Raw genomic sequence first — 14,563 nt, forward strand, 5'->3', positions numbered from 1 at the left:
AGAAACATGACTAGGAGAGTGAATGTTTCAAAGTGAATGTACTTTATTTCCTGGTTTAGAAACATACTGTTTTTCATTCTTAGATTGTTTCTTTCAGTAAATGTAAAATCTGACTGATATTATTTAATCTGGTGGAAAAATTTAGAAATCCAGTTCTGTGGAGTGAAATGCTGAATATTTGGCCTGGAATTTTTAAAAGTTCTTGTTTCAGTAATCTTGTTTGTCATGGTTAAGTCAAGCCATTGAGGAAAAACTTGACAACTTGATTATAAGAGTGCTTTAGGACAAAAAGGTGTAACCATCTGTGCATCCCTGTTGAGTAAGAAATAGCTTTCGTGAACAGAATGACTGAATTCAAGATTAGCAGTATGAATTGCAGTAAATTTTTAGAAGTGATCACTTTCATACATTGTCCATATTATACAAACAACTGTACCTACTGTATGAAGTAATTTAACATCATTTTTAAAACAATAAAGGTGAAGGTGCACCATGCAGGAACATATAGCAAGCTTATTTTAAAAAAAAAAACCTAGTGTTATTCATTTATAATCCAATGCTGACCCAAACTATCACTGAAATTGGTGGGAGGTTTATGGGTGCATAAGGAATCCACTGTTAAATATATAGTAGGTATATGCTTTAGAATGTACTTAGTAGGTAAATATTGTGTAGGTATGTAGCATCAAGCATGAAACAACCATCGTCCTCCCCGCTTTCTCTTTTTTACCTGTGAATCCAGTGAGAACATAATTTCACATTCATTACTAGAATAGGTTGGGAAATGCTTTTTAATTTAAAGTTTTCCTCAAAAAATTAAAACAAAAGTATTTTGGCTGAAAATCAAAATATTTAAATTCTGAAATGCCACTATGGTGCCTCATGGGAATTGTCTCATGCTCCCATACTGCTATATAGGCCAGGCTCCCTGATCAGGTTGTTTGCCATGATATACCACCGTCTTCCCTGAGGGAAGACAGTGCATCCTAGCATTCACATGGAGGTAAAGTCTGGCTGAGCAGCTCAGCCACACAGGAGAATGGGACTGCAGCATTCGAGAATCAAAGTATTTTATGTTTCAGCCAAAACATTTTGATTTTCAGTTGAAAACATTTTTAGTTCTCATGCAGTTTTTGACAAACAATTGAAATATTCTGGTGAAAGCAGAGAGTTTTTTGCAAAAAGTTTTAGTTTTTCATCGAGAAACAGTTTTAACAGATTTTTTTGACCAGCCCTATTCATTATTGAAGCAGACTATGTATTCAACTATAATGCTTTAAAATATTAAGTTATAAATGCAGCTTTAGTTGTGTAGTTTTACTCAGGATTTATGAAAATGACCATCCGTTTATGCTTTCTCTGCTGTTGGAGAGGTATATATTATATTGAGGACTACAACTTGAGAAAAATGTAATGATTATTATTCCTTCAGAAACATTTATCAAGGCTTTCCCCTGTCTTTATAATAAATAAATATTACCATGAATTAAAAATCTGAGTACTTTTGTATTTCACAGTGAAGAACAAATAAATACACATTTTTGAGCTTGAGAATGTTAGAAAATAAATGTTCACTGTTAATATAAAACTATTCTGCTACTGTAGAATACCATTGTAGCAGATATGTGAAATTTTGAAATAGTATAGCTATTTGGAACTCAATATAAAACTTTGTGGATACTTTAAAATTTATCCTTGTTACATTAAAGGTAATGAGCACATGAGAATGCCAACTGATTGTGCTTGCCAAGGGAAGTGATGAGATATTAGGGAGCAAGATTGTGCCTGACCATAGGTATACAGTAGTGGTTGATGGAGTCAGAAGCCTTCCTTATTCTTGATCAACTGCTTCTTTGAGCATAAGAAATGCATTGAACTAGCACTGCCAGTTGCACAAGCTTCCTTAAAGGGGATGAGGAATCTCCAGACCAGCAAGCAGAACTGACTCTTGAAACTCTTGAAGTTGGGGGAATGTCTCAAGTTTGCCATCTACTGAGGGTTGTGCATAAATCCCCAGTTCAACCCCAAACCACCATGTGCCACGTTCTTGAAGCTGAGTTTGAAAGATACTAGTCCATATGTGAAGTTTCTGAACCCTTTGCCTACACCTCCAACATTCCCCCCCCCCCATTCTGTCAGGCAAAATACTATAGAAAAGTTCTCTATGCTTTTTTGAAATAACATACTTTAAAAGTATATATGCTATTAGGCTGTTTAATGAAATGTAATATGAACAGAAATATTAACTAACTGTAAACTTGTGGAGTAATGTGGTAAGTCAGAGTAGAAATAAGAACGGCATAGTGCATTACCTAAACAGTACTGAACACATGTATTGCTAAATTAAAGATTATTTATTATTGTTGTTTTATTTAATTTATTATTATTTATTTTAGTCATCTACTGTCAGTAAACACAATTGCCCTTTTGGAAATTTCCTCACTTGAGCATTGATAGGTTTATGAGTATTTTAAAATGAGCAACAAAAATATTTCATGTACTAATTAAGGCAACTGTGGTTGTATGCAATCAGGCAATGCTAGAAAGAGTTTTGGTTCTCTAATTGTTAGATGTTTAGAGCAATACACCTTGTTATAAATTATTAATTGAACTTCACATTATTGCCAGTGTTTTTTGAAATATTAATCATTTCATTTTATTTTTTGCCAGCTCCTCTCTTAGAAGTGTATCAACTGGATCCTCAAGACCTTCCAAAGTATGTCTCGTGTGTGGGGATGAGGCATCTGGATGTCATTATGGGGTGGTTACCTGTGGCAGTTGCAAAGTTTTCTTCAAAAGAGCAGTGGAAGGTAAATGTTCATGTGGGTGCTTCTTTTATTCACTTTCTGATGTTGTTATATTTTCATGATTAATGCTGCAATGTTGCTAGCCTTAAAAAAAATGTTGTATTAACTCAGCAGTTATGAAAATTACTGCTTTAGTAAAGTTCCAGGCATTTTCCAAATAATGTACACCTTAAAGACTTTGCTTTATATCCACCAAATCAGCTTCCCACTCCTCCACCCACAATTGTTTTTTTCGGTTAGACATACAGGAAATAATTTTATTTGGTCACAGATATACCCAAATCTTTCAAGAGCTGTAAGAGAATTTTGGATAAAAACTGGGAAGTATCTGACTGTGCTTCAGAATTCCATTACTCCCATAACATGTAGCTTCTATACTAAGATAAGACTTATGCAAATGTGCCTAGGACTCATTAATATATTCCCCCTCCCCTGCAAAAAGAGAGCGGTGACTTGAAGGTCAGTGAATCTTGGTGAAAAAGCCTGGGTTGGAGGGTCTCAAATTACTTAGAGGTAAATGATGACGTTCTACACCTGCATTAAGATTTTCTCTCTGAGACAACATTTTAATTGGTATTTTTAAATATGGCATTTCCATTACCAAGTGGCTGTTTGGGCTGTTGCCTTTCCTTTTATTATGCTAGTTAATGTACAAATGCTCTTGCCAGGGGAACTCTGAAAGAATTCATGGAGATAACCTTGAGTGCTGCAGGAGCTTGGTTTTGCCTCATATTAATTGGTCCGAGCTCAGAATAAAATAAAAAATGTTATTTACAAACTCTCTGTAAATGTAAAATATTTCCAAGTGGCAGATGTTACACTTTCACTAACAAGGACCAAGGTTTGTGTAGGGCTTTTTGTTGACTATTTAGCAAATACAGTAACTCCTCACTTAACGTTGTCGTTATGTTCCTGAAAATGCGACTTTAAGCAAAACGATGTTAAGCTAATCCAATTTCCCCATAAGAATTAATGTAAATGGTGGGGGTTAGGTTCCAGGGAAATGTTTTTCACTGGACAAAAAACTGTGTGTATATATATATATGTATATACACACACACACACACACACACACACACACACACACACACACACACTGTACATTTTAAACATACAGTTTAATACTGTTCACAGCTATGATGGTTGTGAAGCTTGGTTGAGGTGGTGAAGTAAGAGGGTAGGATATTTCCCAGGGAATGTCTTGCTGCTAAATCAGTGGTTCTCAAACTTTTGTACTGGTGACCCCTTTCATATAGCAAGCCTCTGAATGCGGCACCCCCACCCATAAATTAAAAATACTTTTAAAAAAAATATATTTAACGCCATTGTAAATGCTAGAGGCAAAGCAGGGTTTGAGGTGGACGCTGACCCCTCGTGACCTCCACCCCCCCCCCGTAATAACCTCAGTTTGAGAACCCCTGTGCTAAATGATGAACTAGCACTCGGCTGTTGATGATGAACTAGCACATTGTTGTTAATGTAGCCTCTCACTCTACAAAGCAGCAGGAATGGAGGGGAGAGGAGATAGCATAGCAGACAGAGACAGACATACACCTTGTGTTTGGGGGAGAGAGAGAGATGCAACACTGCCTCTTTAAGTAAGCTGACCCACTCTTAAGTGCATTGTCTTTTTAAGTGGATCAGGAAGTTGAGAGAGCAGCTGCTGCCCCAGGCTCTCTGTCTCTCTCTGTCTCCCCATCCTGCTCTATATGGAGTAGATGGGGTAAGCAGGGTGTAGGAGCAGAAGGGAGGGGGACACCCTGACATTAGCCCCCCCTACTTGCCCCTGCACAGCAAACAGGAGTGTCAAGGAGCAGCTCCAAGGCAGAAGGCAGGAGCAGCACATGGCAGTGGCGGGGAGGGACAGCTGCAATTACTAGCCTGCTGGGCAGCTGCTTATGGGAGCAGGGAGCTGATAGGGGAGCTGCCGGTCCAGCCTGGTTCCAAGTCCCCCACCAGCTCGCTGCAACAGGCTGCTCTTCCTGCAAGCAGTGGACAAAGCAGATGGCTGCCAAACAAGGTTAGAAGGGAGCATTGCACAACTTTAAACTAGCATGTTCCCTAACTGATCAGCAGCAGAACAACAAAACAATGTTAGCCAGGACTACTTTAAGTGAGGAGTTACTGTAAGAAGCTTGTGAGTAAATAGACTGCTCCTCCAGTGACTATGACAAGAGACCTATCCTAAAGAGGAAATGTATTCTCGACAGTGCCCAGCTGGTTCTGGGGAAAGAGTAGAGTCTGATCAAAGAGGTATGATATTAATCATATGATTAACTTCTTTTTGTGGTCCTTAGATCAGTTTGTTGATAACAGAATAGCAAAATGGATTTGTACCCATTAAGGGGCGGGAGGGGTAGCTCAGTGGTTTGAACATTGGCCTGCTAAACTCAGGGTTGTGAGTTCAGTCCTTGAGAGGGCCATTGCTGCATCTCCAGGTACCTCCCCTGAAGTTCCCATTGGCTGCAGTTTCCCCTTTCCCGGCCTGTGGCGGCAGTGCCTGGACACAAGGGCACCAGCACAGAGTCCTCTGTCTCCCCCTACCCCCACCTGGGGGCCACAGGAATGTGGTGCTGGCAGCACTGTGGGCTGGATCTAAACCGCCGAGGAGCTGGATCTAAACCCCCAAGATCTGGCCTGCAGGCTGTAGTTTGCCCACCCCGCTCTAGTCTCTTATCCTCTGGGCTGAGTTTTTAGCTGCTCATTTTCCTACTGTCTAAATTGGAGGATTCAAGTTTATGGTACCAGATAATTTTTTTTAACTTAAAATCTTAGTAGATGGGCACTCCAGAGGCTAGTTTGGTCCAGGTTTCTATTACTAATATTTAGGTGGCAAGGTTTGCCTCATAACTCTAATGTATGAAGCACAAACACACTCCCTTAGTTTCCTCCTACATATTCCCTTCCCAGCAAGTGTCTACCCACTTTTAATTTAGTGTAAAATTTCACTAAAATGAATGTTTGAAGTTATTGTATAGCTTTAAGTTTCTAACATCTTGGTGTGCTTATTTGATGGCTTTCCTTTCCCTGCATACAATTCTAAGGAAAGATGTGGAAGAGTCATTTTAGGAGGTATCAGGGGACTGAGATTTGGTTTTCAAGTCACAGAAACCAAACTTCTGGTGGGGAAAAATACCCCTCAATCAGCAATAAATGTAATATTAAAATACAAGTATAAGTAATTACTGAATAATTAGCATTCAGAGTTAACTCAGTAGACTGAAATCTTTTTGTCCTACAGGTGAAAGATGAAGAGTAGAAAGTTGATTTTGTTTTAGAGAGTCACAGAATAAGGGATTGTTATTTTGCAATTAAATAGTACAAACTTTGAGCAATTGTTAAATTTGTTTTGCATAGTTTGGAAATGTAGTTCATTTTGTAAAGATTTTTCCATACCTTCAAAGATGTATATGTTTTAACTTTACAGACTTCAATAGGACTACTCAAAAGGCATAAAGTTAAGCACGTATGTAAGTTTCATGAGTATTGGTGATGAAAAATTACATTCACCATTTCATATCTAAAATAATTATAGGCATTAAAATATGGTACTGTAGTGATAAACACCCTAAATATACTTAAAATAGACACATTTCCTTAGCACACAACTGTTTTGTTAAGGTAAATGAATGGCTCTTTATGAGTGGATGTATATGCAGTGGAAAACACAATGGAGTGTCAGAAAGGAAAAGTGTACCAAAAATGTATATTAATTTAGTATCATCTGAAGAGCTATTCCATTTTTAAAAAGCTCATTTAAAATGCACTTCATGTGACAGATTTGAGACAAATGTACAACAAAAATAAGTGCCTATTTACATACATTAGTTGAGAGTTTTCTTAATTTTATTGAAATATTTTTATTAACTTCTCTGGCTTATATCTATGTGAAGATATATGCAAGAATGTGCAGTAACACTCTATATAATATATGTATAATATAGAAAGTAGGAAGTTTGATATTAAATATATTAATTATGGAAGTACCACTCATGGGATCTTAGTTAAAGTTGAGTTTTGCACTTACAGCAGGGATTCGGGCACTTCATTATGTATGAATAATACAGCAATCCTCCTCAAAATTATATTACTTAGTCTTTGAGTGAATTTTCTGAGAATTTACAAATAAATTAGCTAATTACTTTGAGTTAAAATTAATATTCAAAAATAATCCTTTAAGATATTTAGAATTCAGTGTTTCCTTCTTTTTCTTAAATGACCTAAACAGGATAATGCAGATGTTTTTAACTCTGCTTATAGTTAGCACTCTCAGAAATCTTGTACATAGGCTATATTGGAAACCTTTTTTTAGGGTTAATGGACATTTTCCCCCATTATTTTTATATTGAATGTTTCTTCTTCAGCAAGGGATGGCAGATTTCACAAAGGGGAATTACATGTGTAACTATGCTCTCTCAAAATGGCTGGCTGACATAACCTTATTCCCAGATTCTGGACCTTAGCGTCCAAAATTTGGGGGTTAGCATGAAAACCTCCAAGCTTAGTTACCAGCTTGGACCTGGTACTGCTGCCACCACCCAAAAAATTAGAGTGTTTTGGGGCACTCTGGTCCCCCTGAAAAACCTTCCCTGGGGACCACAAGACCCAAATCCCTTGAGTCTCACAACAAAGGGAAATAATCCTGATTCCCTTCCCCCCTCCAGGTGCTCCTGGAGAGATACACAGACACAAGCTCTGTGAAACTACGCAGAGTGAGTCCCCCTCTCCGTTCCCAATCCTGGAACAAAAGCACTTTCCTCTTCACCCAGAGGAAATGCAAAATCAGGCTAGCAATCCAACACACAGCTTTCCCCTGATTTCTTCCTCCCACCAATTCCCTGGTGAGTACAGACTTAATTTCCCTGAAGTAAAGAAAAACTCCAACAGGTCTTAAAAGAAAACTTTATATAAAAAAGAAAGAAAAAATACAAATGTTCTCTCTGTATTAAGATGATACAACACAGGGTCAATTGCTTAAAAGAATATTGAATAAACAGCCTTATTCAAAAAGAATACAAATCAAAGCACCCAGCACTTATATTCATGCAAATACCAAAGAAAAGAAACCATAGAACTTACTATCTGATCTCTTTGTCCTTACACTTAGAAACAGAAGACTAGAAAGTAGAGAGTACTTCTCCAAAGCTCAGAGGAAACAGGCAGACAGACAAAAGACTCAGAGACACACTTCCCTCCACCCAAAGTTGAAAAAATCCGGTTTCCTGATTGGTTCTCTGGTCAGGTGTTTCAGGTGAAAGAGACATTAACCCTTAGCTATCTGTTTATGACACGCCCCCCAAATTGCAGACAGTGGGGAAGCTCACTGGCGGCAATTTCCTTCTAGAACTTGAAAATAAACAGATTAATACAACACATGCACCTTTACATATACTACTAAGTATATAACTAACAGACTTTTACATTTTAAGAACACTTTTTAACTACTGGATTCTGGGAAACTCTCACGGGAGAGTGCATCAGCAACTTTGTTAGAAGCTCCTGTGATGTGTTGAATTTCAAAATCAAAATCTTGGAGAGCTAAACTCCAACGAAGAAGTTTCTTGTTGTTCCCCTTGGCAGTATGAAGCCACTTTAGTGCAGCATGGTCAGTTTGTAGTTGGAACCGCCGTCCCCAAACATATGGGCGTAGCTTTTCCAGGGCGTACACAATGGCATAGCATTCCTTTTCACTGACTGACCAGTGACTTTCCCTCTCAGACAGTTTCTTGCTGAGAAACACGACAGGATGGAAGTTGTGATCGGTTGCTTCCTGCATGAGCACTGCTCCTATACCACGCTCAGATGCATCTGTGGTTACTAGGAATGGCTTGTTAAAGTCCGGGGCCCTGAGCACAGGGTCCGACATGAGCGTTGCCTTAAGCTGGGTAAAGGCTTTTTGACACTCATCAGTCCACTTAACGGCATTTGGCTGGGTCTTTTTGGTCAGGTCGGTCAATGGGGCAGCGATTTGGCTGTAGTGTGGTACAAATCGCCTGTAGTATCCGGCCAAGCCTAAGAAGGATTGGACCTGTTTCTTTGACCTTGGGACAGGCCACTTTTGGATAGCATCCACCTTGGCCTGTAGGGGGTTTATGGTTCCTCGACCCACCTGGTGCCCCAGGTAAGTTACTCTGTTTTGGCCTATTTGACACTTTTTGGCCTTAACAGTTAGTCCTGCCTGCCTGATGCGCTCAAAGACCTTTTCCAGGTGGAGTAGGTGTTCGGGCCAGGAGTCTGAAAAAATGGCCACATCATCGAGGTAGGCAACTGCGAATTCTCCCAGTCCAGCTAGTAGACCGTCTACCAGCCTCTGGAAGGTGGCGGGTGCATTTCGAAGGCCGAAAGGAAGGACATTGAATTCATACACCCCCGTATGGGTGACGAATGCTGACCTCTCCTTGGCAGGTTCATCTAGCGGTACTTGCCAGTACCCCTTGGTTAAGTCTATGGTAGAGATGAACTGGGCACGTCCCAACTTTTCCAATAGCTCATCAGTACGTGGCATTGGATAGTTGTCCGGACGAGTTACAGCATTTAGCTTACGGTAGTCCACGCAAAAGCGTATTTCCCCATCTGGTTTGGGTACCAGAACCACTGGAGATGCCCATGCACTGGTAGATGGGCGGATTATACCCATCTGTAGCATGTTCTGGATCTCCCGTTCTATAGCAGCTTGGGCATGAGGAGACACCCGGTAGGGTGGGGTTCTGATTGGGTGAGCATTACCTGTATCAATGGAGTGGTATGCCCGTTCAGTCCGTCCTGGGGTGGCTGAGAACAATGGGGCGAAGCTAGTGCACAGCTCCTTGATTTGTTGCCGCTGCAGACGTTCCAGGGTGGTTGAGAGGTTTACCTCTTCCACGCCACCGTCTTTTTTTCCATCGTAGTAGACACCGTCAGGCCACTCAGCATCATCTCCCTGGACTGTAAACTGACAAACCTGTAAGTCTCTGGAATAGAAAGGCTTGAGAGAATTAACATGGTACACTTTAGGCTTTAGTGAGGAATTGGGAAATGCTATGAGGTAGTTTACAGCTCCCAGGCGCTCTTGGACCGTGAATGGCCCTTCCCATGATGCTTCCATCTTATGGGCCTGTTGCGCCTTCAAGACCATAACCTGGTCTCCTACCTTGAAGGAACGTTCTCTGGCATGTCTGTCATACCAGGCCTTTTGCTCTTCTTGAGCATCCTTTAGGTTCTCTCTAGCAAGGGCTAAAGAGTGTCGGAGGGTGCTTTGTAGGTTGCTTACAAAGTCCAGAATGTTAGTTCCTGGAGAAGGCGTAAACCCCTCCCATTGCTGCTTCACCAACTGTAATGGCCCCTTAACCTCGTGACCATACACAAGTTCAAATGGTGAAAACCCTAAACTGGGATGTGGTACAGCCCTGTAGGCAAACAGCAACTGCTGCAACACTAGGTCCCAATTATTGGAGAATTCGTTGATGAATTTTCGTATCATGGCCCCCAAAGTTCCATTGAACCTTTCCACCAGGCCATTGGTTTGATGGTGGTACGGGGTGGCAACCAAGTGATTCACCCCATGAGTTTCCCACAGTTTTTCCATGGTCCCTGCCAGGAAATTAGACCCTGAATCTGTAAGGATGTCAGAGGGCCAACCTACCCTGGCAAAGATGTCTGTTAGGGCCAGGCACACAGTGTTAGCCCTGGTGTTGCCTAGAGCTACTGCTTCTGGCCATCGGGTAGCAAAGCCCACTAAAGTCAGTACGTACTGCTTTCCTCTGGGCGTCTTTTTTGGGAAAGGGCCCAGAATATCCACAGCTACTCGCTGAAATGGGACCTCAATTATGGGGAGTGGCTGGAGAGGGGCCTTGACCTGGTCTTGAGGCTTTCCCACTCTTTGGCATACCTCACAAGACCGGACATACTTGGCAACGTCCTTGCCCATCCCCTCCCAGTGGAAGGACTTCCCCAACCGGTCCTTGGTTCTGTTCACCCCAGCATGGCCACTGGGATGATCATGGGCTAAGCTTAAGAGCTTCTCCCGGTACTTAGTTGGGACCACCAACTGTTTTTGCGGCTGCCATTCTTCCCGGTGTCCACCAGAAAGAATTTCCTTGTATAAAAGTCCTTGGTCTATAACAAACCGGGATCGATTAGAAGAGCTGAGAGGCGGTGGGGTGCTCCGTGCCGCCGCCCACGCTTTCTGAAGGCTGTCATCTGCTTCCTGCTCAGCCTGGAACTGTTCCCTTGAGGCTGGGGTCACCAGTTCCTCCTCAGACTGTGGACTTGGGCTTGGTCCCTCTGGAAGCGATGTAGGTGATGGGGTTGTTTCCGTTGCTGGTGAACCGCTCTCCGCTGGTGCACCTGAGGGTATTTCAGGCTCTGGCTGAGCCTTTTGGGTATGGCTGTCTGTTGCTTCTGCCAGTTCTGGCTCGCTGGCGCCCTCTGGCGTTGAGTTTGAAGATGTGGTTGCACTTGCTGGTGCTGGTTGCTGTTCCAGTTCCGGGCCTGGTACTGGAGATGCTGTGGCTGTTTCAGTGGTAGGCATGGAATCCGGGTCCACTACCTCTGTCTGGGTCTCTGGTAACACAGACGGGGCGTCTGTGGACGGCTCAGGAACAGGAATGGGTCTGGAAACTTGCCTGGTTTGGCTACGGGTAACCATTCCCACTCTCTTGGCCCGCTTCACTTGGTTGGCCAAGTCTTCCCCCAGTAGCATGGGGATAGGATAATTGTCATAGACTGCAAAAGTCCACATTCCTGACCAGCCTTTGTACTGGACAGGCAGTTGAGCTGTAGGCAAGTCTACAGCTTGTGACATGAAGGGGTAAATTGTAACTTTGGCCTTTGGGTTGATGAATTTGGGGTCAACGAAGGATTGGTGGATAGCTGACACTTGTGCCCCCGTGTCTCTCCACGCAGTAACCTTCTTTCCGCCCACTCTCAAATTTTCCCTTCGCTCCAAGGGTATTTGAGAGGCATCTGGGCCTGGGGATCTTTGGGGTGATGGTGGTGTAATGAATTGCACTCGCATGGTGTTCTTGGGACAGTTGGCCTTGATATGTCCCAGTTCATTACACTTAAAGCATCTTCCATCTGATGGGTCACTGGGCCGAGGTGAGTTACTGGAGACTGGTGAGGTTGAAGAGTAGGGTATCTGTGGCTTTACTTGGGTGGTATGGAGGGTCTTTGGCTGTCCTCGGTTGTAGGGTTTATGGTCTGTGTGCCCCCTGGGGTAATCGTTCCCCTTGACAGTAGCTTTTTTGCTTTCTGCCAGTTCCATCCATTTGGCTCCAATCTCCCCCGCCTCAGCGATAGTTTTGGGATTTCTATCTTGTATGTACCGTGTGATGTCTTCAGGAACACCATCCAAGAACTGCTCCATTTGTATGAGGAGGTTCACTTCTTCCAAGGTTTGAATGTTGTTTCCTGTTAACCAGGCCTCATAGTTTTTTGCAATGTAGTAGGCGTGTTTGGGAAATGACACCTCTGGTTTCCATTTTTGGGTTCTGAAGCGCCGACGGGCATGATCTGGGGTTATCCCCATCCTGTATCTGGCCTTGGTTTGAAAAAGTTTATAGTCATTCATTTGCGGCTTGGGCATTTCAGCTGCCACCTCTGCTAAAGGTCCACTGAGGTGTGGCCTTAATTCTACCATGTACTGGTCTTCGGGGATGCTGTACCCAAGACAGGCTCTTTCAAAATTTTCCAAGAAGGCCTCGGTGTCATCACCTGCCTTGTAGGTGGGAAATTTCCTGTGCTGTGGAGCAATAATTGGCGCCGGGTTGTTAGGGTTGGCTGGCACATGCAGCCCAGCTTTTGCCATCTCCAGTTCATGTTTTCTCTGTTTTTCCTTCTCTTCATTCTCTTTTTGTTGTTTTTCCATTTCTTTTTGTTGTTTTTCCATTTCTTTTTGGTGCTTTTCCATTTCTTTTTGGTGCTTTTCCATTTCTCGGCGGTGGGCCGCCTCTTCTTCTGCTTGTTTCCTTCGGTAGGCCACCTCTTCTTCTTCTAGTTTTCTTTTGTGTGCTGCCTCTTGGGCTGCCTGTTCTCTTTGGAAGGCTGCCAGTTTGAGGCTTTCTTCCTTTTCTTTCATCTCCATCTGTCGCCTGTGTTCAGCGTCTTTGATTTGTTCTTCGGCGTCAATCCTTGCCTTAGAAGTCATGGTTCCTGTTTTCTTGTGTTGGGGTGCCCTCCGGTGTTTCTCTTTTGAACTGCAGGCTCTGTTGCCTCCTGAAGTCTGCCTAGCAACAGTGCTTTTTTCCCTTTCTCTCTCTAGCTAATGTTCAATGAAGGGAAACCAGAAAAACCACTTTATTTGCATGCATATAGAGTGCTGGTATGACTCTCAATGGGAGTGCTATTGTGTGACAATAGACTGTCAATAGTCTGCTAATGGCCTCTTGCTTACTATGCAAGCCACAAACTGCTAGAGAGAGCAGAAAAAAAAATTCTCTCTGGTTCCCTTTTAAAACCAAACTGTTTCTCTCTGCTAAAAAACCCTTAGCAGAGAAAAGAAAAAAATAATATTCCTACTGGCTTCTGGATTCTGTCTATATCCCGCCGCTGCTACACCATGACATAACCTTATTCCCAGATTCTGGACCTTAGCGTCCAAAATTTGGGGGTTAGCATGAAAACCTCCAAGCTTAGTTACCAGCTTGGACCTGGTACTGCTGCCACCACCCAAAAAATTAGAGTGTTTTGGGGCACTCTGGTCCCCCTGAAAAACCTTCCCTGGGGACCACAAGACCCAAATCCCTTGAGTCTCACAACAAAGGGAAATAATCCTGATTCCCTTCCCCCCTCCAGGTGCTCCTGGAGAGATACACAGACACAAGCTCTGTGAAACTACGCAGAGTGAGTCCCCCTCTCCGTTCCCAATCCTGGAACAAAAGCACTTTCCTCTTCACCCAGAGGAAATGCAAAATCAGGCTAGCAATCCAACACACAGCTTTCCCCTGATTTCTTCCTCCCACTAATTCCCTGGTGAGTACAGACTTAATTTCCCTGAAGTAAAGAAAAACTCCAACAGGTCTTAAAAGAAAACTTTATATAAAAAAGAAAGAAAAAATACAAATGTTCTCTCTGTATTAAGATGATACAACACAGGGTCAATTGCTTAAAAGAATATTGAATAAACAGCCTTATTCAAAAAGAATACAAATCAAAGCACCCAGCACTTATATTCATGCAAATACCAAAGAAAAGAAACCATAGAACTTACTATCTGATCTCTTTGTCCTTACACTTAGAAACAGAAGACTAGAAAGTAGAGAGTACTTCTCCAAAGCTCAGAGGAAACAGGCAGACAGACAAAAGACTCAGAGACACACTTCCCTCCACCCAAAGTTGAAAAAATCCGGTTTCCTGATTGGTTCTCTGGTCAGGTGTTTCAGGTGAAAGAGACATTAACCCTTAGCTATCTGTTTATGACACTGGCATCTCCAATTGTTATCAGTAGGACTTACGCCATAGGCTGATCTTCACAAAGATATCTGCTGGCTTCACTCTCACTGTGACAGTGGGAGATGGTGGCCATTTTCCAAGAGGTCAACTCGTCATGAGTTCCCATGAAAAGAAAGATTCTTATGTGCCAGCCTCTGCTTAAGGATAACCCTTTCATTTATGAAAATTAATGGGAAAAATTATCACAAATCCTAAAAACTTCTTTGAAAGCTACCTAGTGTACCAGATATATTTAACAAAGATGATAGAAAGGGGCAACTGGGGGTTTGGATGAGATGACAGGAGTAAGAAGGGTGGGGAGAATTAGCGTATACAGGGGAATGAAG

General features: G+C 42.3%; 1 protein-coding gene across 1 annotated transcript in view; it reads left to right on the plus strand.

Annotated features, from left to right (window-relative positions):
- The window catches only part of NR3C2 (nuclear receptor subfamily 3 group C member 2), a 265,632-nt gene that overhangs the window by 143,513 nt on the left and 107,556 nt on the right, over positions 1–14,563 (plus strand). Inside the window, 1 exon segment of the mRNA XM_030563606.1 lies at positions 2,671–2,810. Coding sequence (XP_030419466.1) covers positions 2,671–2,810 — 140 coding nt within the window.

The sequence above is a fragment of the Gopherus evgoodei genome, chromosome 5, assembly GCF_007399415.2.
Source record: "Gopherus evgoodei ecotype Sinaloan lineage chromosome 5, rGopEvg1_v1.p, whole genome shotgun sequence".
In the NCBI taxonomy this organism is placed as follows: Eukaryota; Metazoa; Chordata; order Testudines; family Testudinidae; genus Gopherus; species Gopherus evgoodei.